General features: G+C 47.7%; 1 protein-coding gene across 1 annotated transcript in view; it reads left to right on the forward strand.

Moving 5' to 3' along the window:
* The window catches only part of LOC122633405 (DNA N6-methyl adenine demethylase-like), a 52,067-nt gene that overhangs the window by 28,561 nt on the left and 7,681 nt on the right, over positions 1-15,825 (forward strand). Inside the window, exon 3 of the mRNA XM_043821234.1 lies at positions 15,395-15,733. Coding sequence (XP_043677169.1) covers positions 15,395-15,733 — 339 coding nt within the window. The remainder of the gene's footprint in view (positions 1-15,394; positions 15,734-15,825) is intronic.

The following is a 15,825-nucleotide window of genomic DNA, read 5'->3' on the forward strand; positions in this document are numbered from 1 at the left end:
GACGAAAGGGTTCCTCGTCCTTCGAACTCTTTCTCCTCTAGTCTCTCGCTCGATTCGTAGGCCGCGCGTATGTATACGAAAGAGGAGGAGCGAGAGAGAAGCGGGGTGTGCCTTTTGGAAGATTCGCTCTTTCCGAGAAAATTTCTGGTAACGAGTACATTGTGCTTCTCTTCCTGACGCGAGTTGACGTGCTCCCGGTGGGGAGAGGGAGGGAGAGAGAGAGAGAGAGAGCCGAGCTTTTGAAGGGATGAAAAATTCTATACATTCGTAAAAAGCTCTTTTCGTCGGGCTTGCGAAAGATTTCCCCCGTGCTGCGTTAAGAACGAATTCGTACGACTAATGAAAGGAGATTCATCGTCGTTAATGAATAAAGAATGTAAAAAGAGAATGAAATTTCATCGAACCGTGTCGTCGAAAGGTCGTAACCGATCGCACGGTTTCTTCTCCTTCTAGTTCGCGAAATAATCGTTGGCGATCAATCGTGTATCGTCGGCGTGCGTAAAACGGGTCGACTTGTCTAGACGATTACGCGATAGGCCGCCACCGGTGAAAGGGGATTGATTGAAACCCGTAGAGCAGTGCTGCTTCGCAAAAGGAAAGAAGGGCCGGCTCGTAGGGGGACAGGCTCGCGTAGCTCGGGTCTTTTCGGATACGTAAGACGCGTGCGATCGAACGCGTAAGAAGAAAAAGAAAACGAAGAAAAGAAAGGAAAAACAGGATGATATAGAAGGGTAAAGCGCGCGAGTACGAGAACGATTGTGCGCTCGAACGGAACTGAACTAGGGATTATTACCGGCTCGCCGGTGTTTCCAGCTAGCAGGATGTTCGACCAGCAACGAAATGACGTAGTCCGAGGTTCTCGCACACGACTTCCGCCACACGGATAACGCTCGACCGCTTCCAGGAGAGCTAATGACGCGTACCGCGCTTCGTGGGAAAGCGCAAGCAGCGATTCGACCGATAGATTTTACGCTCGGGGCGAGTATCGGCTGCGTTCGAGTCACTCCGGCTTCTTCTAATTAGGCTAGTACCTTAGATCGTTGCTCCCTCTTCGATCCTTGGAACTCGTTCAAAATCTTTCCGTCCTAATCTTCGTAACGATCCCTCTTTTCGAATCCTCCTTTTATTCGCGATCACCTTTGTAATTAATTACGCTCTATGTTCGTCAATTTTTTCCGTAGTCGTTCGCACGATCGTCTTTGCGATCGTAAAGCGAGTCAGTAAACCGTTTGAAAGTTCAGCCCCGTTCTTAGCCGCCAGTCGCGCAGCTCTTTCTCGCGTGTAAATCTTTCCGCATTATCTGCCGATCCATCGCGCTATCATTAAAGTAGCCATCTTATATAGAAGCGTGAACGCAAAGAAAAGCCTTAACCTCGCTTCTCCTCTCTTCCTTGGCATAACGAGCGTCGAGCATCGTGTCTTCCTTCTTTTACACCTTGCATTATCGTGCGATAAACTCAGCCTGTCGCTTCTCGGAAAGCGGCTCTTTAAGCAGATAGCATAGTGATAGTGTTATTACAGTTATTATTATTATCATCGTCATCATCGTCGTCTTAGTAGTCGTGAGGTCGTTCGCGAGAAACAAGCATGATCCGTCAGAGCGTAAATTTCCGTCAGTTTTCTAGATCGTTAACGTCATCCTCGTTCCTGCCCTCCTTTCAACTTGCTCTCTCTCTCTCTCTCTCCTCCCCCCTGTTTTGCTTTTTTCTTTATTTTCCTTTTTCTTTTTTCTTTTTAATACATCTTGCAGCAGCACGTCTTTGCACTCATCGTTTAACCGTTGCCCTCGACTTTTTGTAAATCTTTCCAAGTTCGACGACCCAGTCTGATCTCCGTTCGACTTTTTCGTTTCATTATCAGAAGCGTTTCTTTCGAATATTATCGGTATATATACGTTCGTACGTACGCGTGTGTGTCTCGAAGGAACCCTCGTCTCTCTTCCTCTACGTTCTCTCTCTCTCTCTCTCTCTCTCTTTTCTAAGGGAAAGATTGTGGGCCGATTTAATGTCTCATTTATCCACTTGTAATCTCGAGACAACGGTTATTGTGTCTAAAAGTCTCGACGAAGGCTCGAAGCTGAAGAAGGAGGAGTGAGATTCGAGACGACGAGTGAATCAAAGCTCGAGTACACCAGCTACTCTTTCTCTCTCGCTTGCTCCTTCGCGAGTTCTCGCTTATTGTGTCTAATGACTCAGACGCTGGTTATACTCGTCTCTTTCTTCGTTTTCTCTCTCTCTCTCTCTCTCTCTCTCTCTCTCTCTCTCTCTCTCTCTCACCCCCTCCAGACGAGGAGAAGCAGACGGATGGAGGGACGGACGGACGGACGGACAGACAGAGAGACAGACAGTGGCCAGACACTCGTCGTAGTACGTTCGCCTTGTTGTTTTGTCCTCTTCTCTACTTTCTTTCTTTATTCGTCTCTCTTTCTCTATCTCTCTCTTTTCCTTTCTTTCTATGCAATGTCCCGCAACCATTTAGGTCATAGTCGAATGGTCGTGGCCTTTTTCGCGATCGCGTGCACGAACTCGATTCGAACTCGGCGTAACGAGCTTTTATTAGCTCGCCTTTGAGATTTAGTACACCAGCGAGTACTTCCCCTTTTTTCTTTTTCTCCTTCTCCTTCTGTTTCTTTTTCTTCGAGGATCGATCGTAAACTTTTTCGATCTCGAACCATGGGATTCGAAACGTACTTGCTTGTTTGCTGCTCGCTCGCTTGCTTGATCGCTTCGTTCGTTGGTACTCGAGGTCGGTCACCCTGAAAAGAAGAAGAAGAAGAAGAAGAAGAAGAAGAAGAAGAAGAAGAAGAAGAAGAAGAAGACGACGACGAAAAGGAAGAAGAGTGGAAAGAGGCTGACCAGTCGAGTTTACTCTCTGCAGTCGACCAGTCTCTTCTTCTCCCGAGCCTCGTTCCTCTTTACTTCTTCTTCGTTACTTCTCCCGACTTTCACCGACGCGAAAAATTTAAAAAGGTACCTCGGTCCGGGTCAAGTTGAAGGGGCCGTTTGACGATGACTAATTAATTAAAGAACGCCAACGATCGTCCGTAACTACAAGACTTTTCTTCCTTTCTGACAAATTTTCATCGTAAAGCCCTGAAACGAAATATCTAATTAAATTTAAATCGCTGTTGATATTAATCGATCGAAAGAAAATATTAAAACTCGTGATCCTTTTCCGGTGACGTTTCGAAAAAATGTCTATTCCACTTTTTGGTAGATCTTTGATCGTTATCGGTCGCCGAGGTACGATCGACGTCCTCCTCGACAATGCACTTCCTTTCCGCTCGGGGTGCGTCGCGTTATCTCGAAAATTACCCTCTCATTTTATTCTTCTTTAATATCACGGTCCGGCTAATTACGAGCGCGCGAAAATATTCTTTAATTACCGTTCCCCTCTCGTAATCAGCGCTTCCCTGAAACGCGACGCGTCGGAGAAAGAATAGGGAGACGAAGAAGGAAAGAGAAAAAAAAAATTGCACGTAAAGGAAGAAGAAAAAGTCGTCGCGAGAGATCATTGAAATTAAAAAAAAAAAATTGTTATCGTCTTTCAAAAAGTTTCTCTTCATCCAATCGTTCCTTGAAAAAGAAGATAAAAAATAGAGAAGGAAGATCGCAAGAAGGGACGATCACACTGGCAGATTCGTACGTTTTCTTACTCAAGCGAAAAGAATGCGAGCTATCCTGCGCGCGCGAAGCATCTTCCGACACGACACGAGTGAGATTGAGAGAAGGAGAGAGAGAGAGAGAGAGACATAGTAGGAGGAGGAAAACGTGGGAGGACGCGTGTACGTAAATAGCCGAAAAGTTACGGCACGGTTCGTTTTCACGCGCTGTTACGCTTCGTTCGGTGTTTTCCTGAAAAAAGTTTTGGAAACTTAAGAAATAGGAGGAGAAAGAAGGTGGTGGATTTACGCGTCGGAGAAAATTTTATCGGACGATTAAAATATACATTTACGTCGCAAGAAAAAGAAACGACCAAGGGAAGAATCGAAACGCAGCATCCACGCGAGGGTTGCGAAGCGTCGCGACGGTGTCGCGACATCGCCATCGCCCTTCCATCCTTGCTCCCACCCTCGTTCGTCGCTGTACTCGTTTTTCGATGAGCTACAAAGGGTTGTCGGCGATCGTTTTCCGCGCACACCGTTCTACACACACGCGCGCGTGTACGTACATTTTTTCTCCCTCCTTCGTCCTCTCCGCTCTTTCTCTCTTCTTTCTTTTTTATTTTCTTCTTTTTTTTATATATCCTTTTTTTTTGACACTCGCTTCGGGTGTCCGGTAGAATCGAAGCACACCCGGGAGACCAATATCGAGGCACGTCCATTTCGCGCGGCAGATTATTTGGAACGTTGTTAGGGGAGAAAAAGAGGGAGGGAGAGAACGAGCCTGAACACGACGCGTGCTGGGATCGAGCGCGTAGGTCAGGCATTCTCGGCCATCTCTCTCTCTCTCTCTTTCGCAGGCCAGACTATCGATTTCATCAAAATTTAATACGACTGCGAGTTGCCTTTTTCTCTCTCTCTCTCTCTCTCTCTCTCTCTCTCTCTCTCTCTCTCTCTCTCTCGTAACGTTGGCAAGACGTGGACGAGTCTCCTTTGGAAGGTTTGTCCCTCGGCCCTCGAAGAATATTTTTCAAGCTACTTTTCTTTCTCTTATCGAGTATCGAGGAGCGTTTTAGAAGAAGAAACCGAACTAAAACGAATTCGACTCCTTCGCCACGTCTGCGAATTTACTCGCGCGTGTACGATCGCCAGATTTATCGTTCCCTTTCGATTCGGAATATCAAAGAGTCGTCCCTCGTTCTCCGTCTCTTTCTTTCGTAGAATATTCCCCGTCGTTCGAAAGACGCGACCCATCCTATCGAGCTCTTCTTCGTATCTTCCTCGACTTTGGATTAAACGATCTCGTCGTTCTCTTTGCAGAATACGAAATATATCTTTTATTCAATTTTTCTTTCTTTTCGATCGACCATTACAGTGATTGTCTATCGATATTCGTTAATAATTTTCAACGGATTGGGATGATTTAAATGGAGGAAGAAACGAAGGAAGAAAAAGTACGGACGGGAAGAAGACGAAGACGAAGACGAAGACGAAGACGAAGAAGAAGTAGAAGAGGAAAAAGAGGTTGCTTCGCAGCGTTTCTCTCTGGATGTAACCAAGAGGAGAGAAGAAGAGAAAACGATGAAGCGATGGGGGGGATAAGGGAGGGAGAGGTAGTAGTCGTAGCGACGGCCCTGAGATATGATAGCCGGTTATCATACCTCCCCGCTATACCTCCGTTACCCTCTCTTCTCTCCTTCTTTTGCCCTCCATCCCCTCCTTTCTACCGTCTCGCCGACAACCGGTCGTCTAGACGGCGCGCACACACTGACGCGCCTTCGCATCGCTCTCTCTCTCTCTCTCTCTCTCTGTCTCTGTCTCTTCTTTCCTCCCTTCCCTCCCCTCCTCTCGCCCCTTCTCTTTTTCTTCCTTCGTCCCTTGCGATAGAGTCGCGAATCGGAAGAAAAGCAGATTCTTCTTCTTTTTCTCTTTTTCTTCTTTGTTTCGTGCGATTTTATTTTCCCTTTACATTTTCTTTTTTTCCGAGCTTTTCCATCTTGCTAACTTAATCGCTATTACGCAACTGTATCAAATCGAAAGTTTATACCTTTTTAAGCGATGCCAAACTCCGAAACATAATTTTACTTTCGAGAGAAAGAGGGAGGGGGAGAGAGAGAGAGAGAGAGAGAGAGAGAGAAGGAGATCGATCTAGAGTAGGATCGAGCAAAAGTTGCGCGTGCACGCATATAAGCGAGGAGTATAAAAGGAGTAGGTGGGAGTAAAAGTAAGACAAGGATGAAAACAAGGAGGAGAAGAGCAGGTGGCGAGGATAGTGGTGGGGGCCCGAGTGGTCTTCTCTCTAGCAAAAAGAGGGGGGAGGAGGAGGGCGAGTGGCACGCGCTGCTTTCGACTCGTCAAAACAGAAAGCGACAGTCGGTCAAAACGACATTAGAGAAAGAAAGAGCGAGAGGTAGTCGTTTTGCCGTCACTGCTCGCGACCTTGGCCGAGGTAAGGTCAACCTCTGAGGCTCCTTAAAGCGCGTCTCTTCTGCAGTTTCGCGAGACTACCTACATACCTCTCTCTCTCTCGCTCTCGCGCGCGCGCGCGCTTTCTCTTACGCTTCACGATCTCGCTTGTGGGTTGCGTCTGTGAGACTAGACTCACTCTATCTCTCTCGTTTGGTGTCACAGTCGGATGGTAGGGGAAACGAACGTCTGTTAGTACCCCCTAGACGAGTATACGTGTATTTGTACGACTGTCGCAATCGAGGGCAACACCGATCTTCTCTCTCTCTCTCTCTCTCTCTCTCTCTCTCTCTCTCTCTCTCTCTCTCTCTCTCTCTTTCTCGCTACTCGTTTAATGATTTCATTGATTTAAACGATTTTACGATCGTAGAGTTTGGCTATCGATCCGAGTGTTGTAGCAGTATCAAACCCGTTATAATTTCAAGGGTAATTTCCCCTCGATTGGAAGGGTAGAGTATATTCGAGTCAATGGAGTCAAATGAGAAAGAAGGAGAGAGAGAGAGAGAGAGAGAGAGAAAGTATACACGCGTTTACGACTCTTGTAGAAATTCCAAAGAACTATCTTCCCGTTTTTCATTTTCCTCTTTCTCTTTTTCTTTCTTTCGTCACATCGAAAGAACGAAGTAACTTCGACGTTGAAAATCAAGACCACCCTCGATCTTTCTTTGCCAGTCTTCTTTATGTACATTGTGTATCATACATACTCTCGTACGTACATATATACGTACATATATGTATATGCGAGTCGTTCGCGAAGTCTCGTCTCTCGTAGGTCGCTTGCCACCGCTTCGCGGCTGATTTTTCCGTCGCCCGTGCAAGACACGAACGAGAATGAGGAGGAGAAGGAGGAGGGGGAGGTGGTAGTGGAGGAGGAGGAGGAGGAGGAGGAGGTGAGGGAGGAGGAGGAGAGATGGCGGAGGAGGTGAGCCGAAGAAGAGCGTGGAAGAGGGAGAGGAGCCGACCGGCTGACGATGGTCGCGTTGAGCCGCACGAGGGAGAGTGAGAGAGAGAGAGAAAGGGTGGTGCGGGAGCGTCGCGTCGTCCTCTTCGTCGATACGCGCACACAAACATACACAGAAAACTCGGAGAGACGAATGCGCATTGGTAGGGGTAAACGCGAGCGCCTCGCGCCGCCGAGTGGGGAAGTCGAGTAGGTGGGGGTAACACGACGGTGCTGCAGCCTGACAGCCACCGGACGAGTTCAGTCTGCCGTCGGACTTGGAACGCGTTGGGTTTCGTTGTGCGCTAACGGACGCGCATTTACGCACAACGACACGACTTTATACTCTCTCTTCTTCTTCTTCTTCTTCCTCTTCCTTTTCTTCTTACTCTTCTTTTTCTTCTTCTTCTTCTTCTTCTTCTTCTTCTCCTCCTACACTTTTCTTTTCGCTCTTTTTCTTATTATTTCTTTCCCTCGTCCAAGCGTCGCCCAAGCATCATCGTCCTAGCATCGTCCTATCATTCCACGTACCTTCCGTAGAAATATCGACGTTCCTTTCGATATCTCTCCATCGTCCTTCGTCGAACGAAGAATCCAGCTACGAAGATAAAAACGAAAAACGACTTTCGCGAAGAACTCGGATGTAGCAGAAGAGTGACGTTTCCGCGAATCGCATCGGTGGAAGTCGGCCAATAGAGTCGTGTGCCTAAGAAACACGTCGTCTATTCTTCTGCAAACTTCTCTCTTCGTAATTCATCCTCATCTTTTTCTTCTCTTTCTTCGACGCAGAAGAAGAAAAAGATATCGTGTGTCTTGCGGATATCAGTGCGCGAGGGAAAGGACGGAGCCGAAGATATTCGACCGCGAGTGTCGGAGGCGAAATTCCTGTGCTTCGATTGCTTCTTCGCGCGCGCGAGAGAGAGAGAGAGAGAGAAGAAAGAAGAAAGTGGGGGGCGGGGTGGGAGAGAAGAAAAGTAACATCATCGTTTCTCGTTTCTCTCGTATCTCCCATCACGAAAAAGAGGGTTGCGTGGGCCAGAAAGAAGAGATAAAGATCTAGGAGGTGGGGAGTTGAAAGTGCAACGATAGAGAAGAGAATCGTCGACGGTGGCAGCTTGACAGCTGACGGTGGTGGTGCGGTGTCTAGCTAGTTTCCAGTTTCCTCGGCAACCTGGCGGCTCCGTTCAAATGAAGCTGAGGCGTCGCTGCATGCAGACGCTCGGCGTCTCCGTCAAACAGTTGAGGAGAAAGCTCTTCGAGTTGGGCGCACGCATATTACACGCACAGGGCTCGAAACCGCGCGACATGGCCTTGGTGGTACGTTTTGTGGCTTTTCACCAACAAACATACATCCTTTCTTTCTCCTTTCATACAGCCAAAGAAAGAGCATCGTACTCGCCGTTAATCGATACGCGAATCGTTTCCATAAGAAATAACGAAACGATGGAAAAGTCACCAGAGCGACTATCAATTTTTTAACGTCGAATTTAAAAAAGCACGTCAAAGTTGATTCTTCGCTTCGATCCGCGTTCGTTCTATTAGAGAGGGAAGCTTTCGTTTCTATCCGCTTTAAACCACGGTAGAGGGAGAGAGAAAGAGAGAGAGAGAGAGAGAGAGAGAGAGAGGGGAAGAGGCAGACGTAGACGGTCTCTTCGATCGACCGACGGACAATGCCGAGGAGAGAAGAGTAGAAGGAAAAGAAAAAGAAAAATCAAACGTCGTTGTCTATGCGCTCCTCTCGACGTTTAATAAATTAGCGTTAAACTCGTTAGGCAGGCACACTCGGTCGAGAGACGTGATTTTTGTGACGTACGCATACTCACGCACGCGCATTCTATCGCTTATTATTCATAACGCGATACTTGGTATGTTTACAGTTTAAGAAAATACATATTTATAGGCGGTTACGAGTGCCCAAGAAAATTTTGCAACAACGATGTACGTACGTCTCATCGAGGTTTCTATTAACGAAAACAAATAGTATCCGTCTGCGTCTTTTTCTTCTCGTTTTTTCTTTATCATTCCGTCGTACTACCGACTTTGCGTCGATAACGTAAACACGTCGGTATCTTTAAAACGTTCTCTTTCGCTGTATTTCCTATTCTCGAATAATACTCGATATCGAGCAACGTCGTCGTCGTCGTCGTCGTCGTCGTCGTCGTCGTTGTGAAAAAAAGAGAGAAAGGGAGAGGGATTTTTAACGTCCCTGTAATTTTTCTTTCTTCCCACGTCTTTATCCCCGATGGAATCGCAGACGTCGGTAATACGCTCGCGAGTTCAGGAAAAAGAGGAAAAATTCTATGTGCCCCTTTATGCGAGCTCCGATTTTGCAGCTAGCGAATATAAGTTAGAGATAGAGAGAGAGGGAGAGAGAGAGAGAAAGAGGAAGAGAGAGGGAAGTACGAGGGGAAATATAAGAGGAGGGAGAAAGAGAGAGGCCGTTACACCGTCTGCCTCGTGTTTCTTCCGTCTGGCCCAGAATGCGAACCGGGCTTTCACTGCAGTTTTCTCGTCTGGGTCGGCAGCCCGTCTCTCTTTCTCTCTTTCTCTCTCTCTTCTTACGTCCCTTCTCCATTCATCTCTCTTTCTCTCTCTCTCTCTCTCTCTCTCTCTCGCTCGCGTCTCGTCGGTCGATACCTTCGCGTTGCACTTTTAAATGTCATCAGCCTTCGTGCGAGTCTCTCCGAGCTGCTCGAGTATAGAACGAGAAAGAGCGAGAGAGATACGGTCCTTTTCTTTCTTAGGTAGGACTTTTCTTTTAAACCTTGCGAAGGAGCGATGGGAACGAACGAGCTTCGTTGCAAAGTCGACACGCTGATCCGCACGTGCAAACCATTCTCCGATTGCCCCCTAATAAGTTGATCGAATCGAACGACCCTTATCGGACCAAATGAAATATAAATGAATTCTAATAAGAGTTCCGACATACGTATCAGACAGCGTGCCTGGAAATTATAGACAGCACGTAACTCTTTCATCCATAATCGTTTACACGCTCGCGCACATGGAAATTTATAGGAAAAAAGTATACACGTGTTTCTTTCGTCGTACGTCAGCGAAAGAATAAATACCTTGTCAAAGTGGCAAATTAAGGTCAGTCGATTCTTTAAGAAAGAAAGACGTAGAAGAGAGAGAGAGAGAGAAAGAGGCAGTAGGCCAACGTTTGCGCAAGTGTCGAACACGTCGATGATCTAAACTGATCGATCTATCGAAGCTCCCTTTTCAATAGGAAATCACGAGGCTCGGGTTGCTGCTCGCTGAATAGAGTTCGATTCACCGTGACGTATCGAGTTTCCCTCGCAGTCGACTTATCGTCGAGGCTCGTTAACCCTTTCGTTACTCGTTCCACGCATCGTCTCTACCGGAAACAGCCGCAATGATTATTCGAGTATCACCTTTTCCACTCTTTTTTCCTATTTCTCTCTCTCTCTCTCTCTCTCTCTCTCTCTCTCTCTCTCTCTCTCTCTCTACCTCTCGCACTCTGTTTTCTTTCTTATCGATCGTTCCTTTCGAGAGACCGTAAAGTCTCTCGACGACGACGACGACGACGACGACGTTCTCTTTTCGCCAGCCGGAAAAAATGGGTCGACTCGCGCTCGCAACAAACTCCTCCTATCTATTTTTAAACACGGGGTCTCGTACTTTACGTTAATTTAATTAAACGTTAATGAGGGTACGACGATACGTAGGTGGAAGCGTAAGAACGTTGGTCGAGTCGCGGGCCGTCTTTTTCCACGATCGCGTTAAACCATTTTTGAAAAATTTCTGCATTTAATTCGTTATTTATTTCTTTCGTTACACGCGAACAGTGTAAGCTTGAATTCATTGAAAGATCAATCGTGTGACGTGTTTTTATCGACTCGCACGATAAGGATAAAGCGTTTATCGGTACTATCTTAAGCATTTTTGGCCAATTTCATTTGCTCGTAGAGTCTCGTGAAACGTAAGCGAGAAAAAGAGTTTCGGGAAAGCGTAGCTTAATTACGACGAGTCTCGTACGAGTCTGGTGCACCTGTACGATGACGACGACGACGACGACGACGACGACGACGACGACGACGACGACGAGGAGGAGGAGGAGGAGGAGGAGGAGGAGGAGGAGGAAGGCACGTTACGCGCCATTGCCACTCGTCGCTTTCCATTGTACGAATACAATTTACGAGAATGCATTTACGTCGATCTTCCCGACACAACAATGCCTCTAATTCCACGATTCCCGTTGACTTATTGGACGGTTACAAAAGGCGAGCCTTCGCAGGAAATTACCTTGACGGTTTAGCGAGTAAAATCGATGAAAAGGATGAAAGAGAAGAGAAAAGGATGTACTTTTTTCTTCTCTTTTGAAATCGATTTGGACTTTTGCACTCGAACGAAACCTTCGCACGTGCGCTCGACTCTGGCAACGCTCGTCGTGAATGATTAATCCGAGATACGGAGTTCGATATCGAGACCAGACGGAACTCCCTCGACGAAAAAATAACAAAGTCCGGAGAGGAAGAGATCTGAAGAAAAATATACGGGTCGAAATTAAGAGAAGTTTCCTGTCAAAGTGGCCTGCCGCCGCGGAGGTAAACTTATCGCTAGGGTCGACAAACAAACGCGCTTTGGGTACGCGTATGTAGACGCGAAAACTAAAAGCGGGAGCACGTAAGTGCGCTCGCACTCGCTCGCGCACGCCATTTTAAAGGTCTTCTTGTAATTAACCGTCTAGACTCCCGACACTATTATCTGGCCCTCGTTAGCGTTATCTCCGTCAAACGGGAAGCGTCTGCTGGGAAGTTACGTAAGTGTGTACGTGTGCGTACGTATCTATGATCCGCGTATAAGTGTTGCATGCGGGTACTCGTGAAAATGGCCACAGGTTGCGTCACGTTCGAAGCTTTTACGTCGCAATCGACGATCGACGAGGGAGGCGAGAAAATCCTCTTCCGGGCATTACGAGCTATAGAATTTCGTCGTTGAGAAAAGTCCGATGGAGAGGGAGAGAAACTGTACTTCTTCGAAAGCGAAAAAGTACGATAGCACCGACGTAGTCGAAACAATATCGTCGTGACCGTCGTTATCGTCGACTCGTCCTCGCCACTAGTCACCATTATTTTCAGATCACGAGAGAGAGAGAGAGAGAGAGAGAGAGAGAGAGAGAGAGAGAGAGAGAGAGAGAGCGGGGGCAGCGTTCGGATGCCAGCGTTATCGCTATCGACTTTTTTTTCTTTGTCAACGTCTACGTAAATTTGTTATGCCGCTTATCGTGCAGTTTGGGGATTAGCGCATTTTTATAGAGGAAAAAAGAAAGTTTATACATTTGTAAAAATATTTTAATCGCATCGTCGCGTCGCGCGTAACCGCTCGTAGACGGCAAAGACAACGTCGTCGTAGTTATCGTCCACCGTCCGATGGAACCTATCCGTCTCGTGGCCTTGGGCGATAACGATAATTGGCAGCCCGATTACACGTGCTACGCCGGATCGAACCTATGTAGCTAGCCTATGTTAGACTTCTATAAATGTATATCTAACGAACGTGTATATACGTGTATATATATATATATATATATATATATATATATATGTATGTATGTATGTATGTATATATGTACACGTATCGACGATTACATCAACCTAGGACAACCATCGATCCGATCGATCTCGATCCATCGGCGCGAATCTTGATTTTACACCACCGTCGAGACGAGCGAGTCGATGCGATAATCCAAGAGAAAACATTTATATCCTTATCAATTTCGCGCTCTCTCTCTCTCTCTATCTCTTTCTCTCTCTCTCTCTCTCTCTCTTACTCTGTCTCTCCTTCTCCGTCGATACGACAACAGTTGTATCGGAAAAAAGGACAGTCTTTTTTTCGCGCAGCATCCACTTTGGTCCAGATTCAACGAATCGAATTAATCGTTCGGAAAGGAAATTACTCGATTAATTGGAAGATCTCAAAGTGAATCGTGGGCACACATACCACGTGTTTAGAGAAACGTTCACGGAGAATCGGTATCGCGGCACCCTCGAGAAGTCGATCTTTCTCTCTCTCTCTCTCTCTCTCTCTCGTCGATCGATCGACCAGCTTCACCCTCTCTCGCTCTCGCTCTCGCTCTCAGAACGTACCCCGTGGACATTATACGCGTCTCTAGTCTTCTCTGGAGCCGTAGTGTCCGATCAATACCAGTGCGAGGCACAGCAGCAGGCGTCTCACCGCCCCTCGAACGCCTCGTCCTTCTCTTCCCGTTGCTACTCTCCTGCTAACGCTTCAACTACACCCGCTCGAGCTTTCCCTTTCGACGGCCTCCGTGGAAACGCGGAGAACCCCTTTAAAGCTTTAACTCGAGCCACTCGGCGAAAGCCCTTTTTCGAATCGAGTTTCGCGCGCTTCGCCGTACCTAACGGGCGAAAAAGAAAATGGAGAGAAAAGGAGAAAGAGACGAGGAGGTCCGACGCGGAGCGTTTCTTCGGGTTAAATCTAAGAAGCTCCCAACGGTGTACGTTTCTACGTACGATAGGGAGAAGAAACGAGGGCGGTCGATCGTCGTGATAGGAACGTACGAATCTAGGGCGCCGAGCTAGTCTCTCGCTACGTCGAGTCGCGCGTTTCTCTACTTTCTTCATTTTCTTTCAAACTTCCCACGCACGCACGCGTACGCTTCGATACATTCGTCGTACGTCGAGGTGGAGAGACAAATTTCAACTCGTACGATAAGACGTCATTGAGAGCGAACGACTCGAGACGATAACCTCGGAATTCGCAACGCGCTCTCTCTCTCTCTCTCTCTCTCTCTCTCTCTCTCCCATACGCACGCACACACGCGCGCGCACGCACGCACGGACACACACGCTCTCCGTTCGTTGATAGCACCGCCCCCGAGAAAAACGACGATTTTTTGCTTTTTTCGTTTCCGCGCTATCGCCGCTCCGACTTCTTTAATCTCTATATTTTTTTCCCTCTACCGTTATTTTCTTTCTTTCGTCCAATCGATTTCCCGTCTCTCTCGATCGTTCCTTACGGTTTGAAGATTTTCTAATTTCCGCGGCATGTCGATAAAATTGTAATTGCGATCGTAGGACGATTATCGAAGAAACAGTGGCGTGGCCAAGGAATTTATACATCGAGCTGGTCACGGACGATTGTCTTCGTCACGGTACGAATTGCATATATAATAGCTGTGAATGCGTTCGTCTCCGACGTATACGTATGTGTGTTTCTGGGCGTGATTCGCCACTGCCAAAATACGAGACGAGACGAGACGAAACCGACGATCGTTTCAGACGAACTGGCGACCAGTGGTCAGTCGATGGCTCGTCTCCGCTCGATTTTCCTTTTCTCTCTTTTATCCTCTCGAAGCAACGAATAAAAGCCAAGCGAACGGAATGAAGCGCTTGGATGCCGCAACAAGTTTTCATGGAAATTGGCATGATTTTTAAATTTGGCGCGCGTTCGAGCCGCGATTATTCGAAATGGTCGAACGCGCTCGTTCCGCTCGGTCGAGCGCATTTGCGTCAATCGCGACCGCGTCATGCCTTCTCCTTCGCGCGAACGGTTGAATTATGCGAGCGATTATCGTTAAAGCGAGATCGATCGTATCGAGATTAATGCGAGAGATGGGAATTAAGGAATCGCGTTAGAACGATCTTTTCTTTTTTTTTTTTTTGCAATGAAAATGGAAGAACGTCCGTTGCGATCGAAACGAGCGGGTGAGAAAGAAAGGAAACAACAGAAAAAGTAACAAGTAAGAGAAAGATCGAGGGGTGAGAGAGAGAGAGAGAGAGCGAGGATGGAAATTCGGATATCGTTCGTTCGAGTTTCACGGGGAGGAAGCGACGAAAGCCAAAGGCCAGGTCTACGCGCGAGCTTTATATCTTGGCGCAGCTTTAACATATTCATAGAAACTTCCGGCTTACGTCAAAGAGATTCTGAGCCGTGACGCGCGGGTGCATCCGCGTTATTATTATACGAAGACCGTGCTAGCGATAGGGATTAATTAACGTTGCATAGGCAGTCCCCCCGAAAGGAAAACCGAATTGGGCAACTCTTCGGTCTTTGGCTTTGTCGAACGACGAACGTCTCGGCTCTGTCGGAATTTATCGCGCGCGTTTAAAAAAAAAGAACAAGAAATGACACTTTCCCGACGCGACCCGAGCAAAGGCGATTTCTCTCTCTCTCTCTCTCTCTCTCTCTCTCTCTCTCTCTCTGTCTCGTAGAGTGACCTTAAATTGGCTCCGCTCGCCGGCTAGACCGAACTCAGACGCTTTTACGAGCAAGAGAAAACGGGACGGAAAATCTCTTGTACTTTGGCCGATCCAATCGTACCTTGTTTCTTGGCTAACGACGACCCTAACATGACTACGACGAAACTAACGGAACCATGTACTTTTCTGTCTTTTAAACAGATGCTATCGATGGGTTCGGCATTGGACGTTCGTAGAGGAGGAAGAGAAGGAGGCGAAGTAGGAGGAGGTGGAGGTGGACGTAGAGACGGAGGGGGTGGCGAGGCAACAAACGGAAACGCGTTGGCTCGAGGCGTTCGAATAGCAGCTGCCGCCGTTCGTGGACAGGGTGATGTCCTTCAGCAAGAAGCGATGGTCGCCGCAGCGAGAGACAGGGCGATCAGGACAGGTAGCGTGAGGCAAGATCTCGCCCTCAATCTACCTCCGCGGCTGGAGCTCCCGGATGGCGAGGAACGCCCTTACGGGGCGCAAACCAATCTGCATCTTCGTGACCCCTTGCAGGTGAGTTCTTTTTCCTCCTTCTCCACCTCTCCCTTCTCTGCCTCCTCCGCCGCCGCCGCCGCCGCCGTCGTCGTCGCCACCGCCGCGCCTCC

Source organism: Vespula pensylvanica, chromosome 12 (genome assembly GCF_014466175.1).
Source record: "Vespula pensylvanica isolate Volc-1 chromosome 12, ASM1446617v1, whole genome shotgun sequence".
In the NCBI taxonomy this organism is placed as follows: Eukaryota; Metazoa; Arthropoda; class Insecta; order Hymenoptera; family Vespidae; genus Vespula; species Vespula pensylvanica.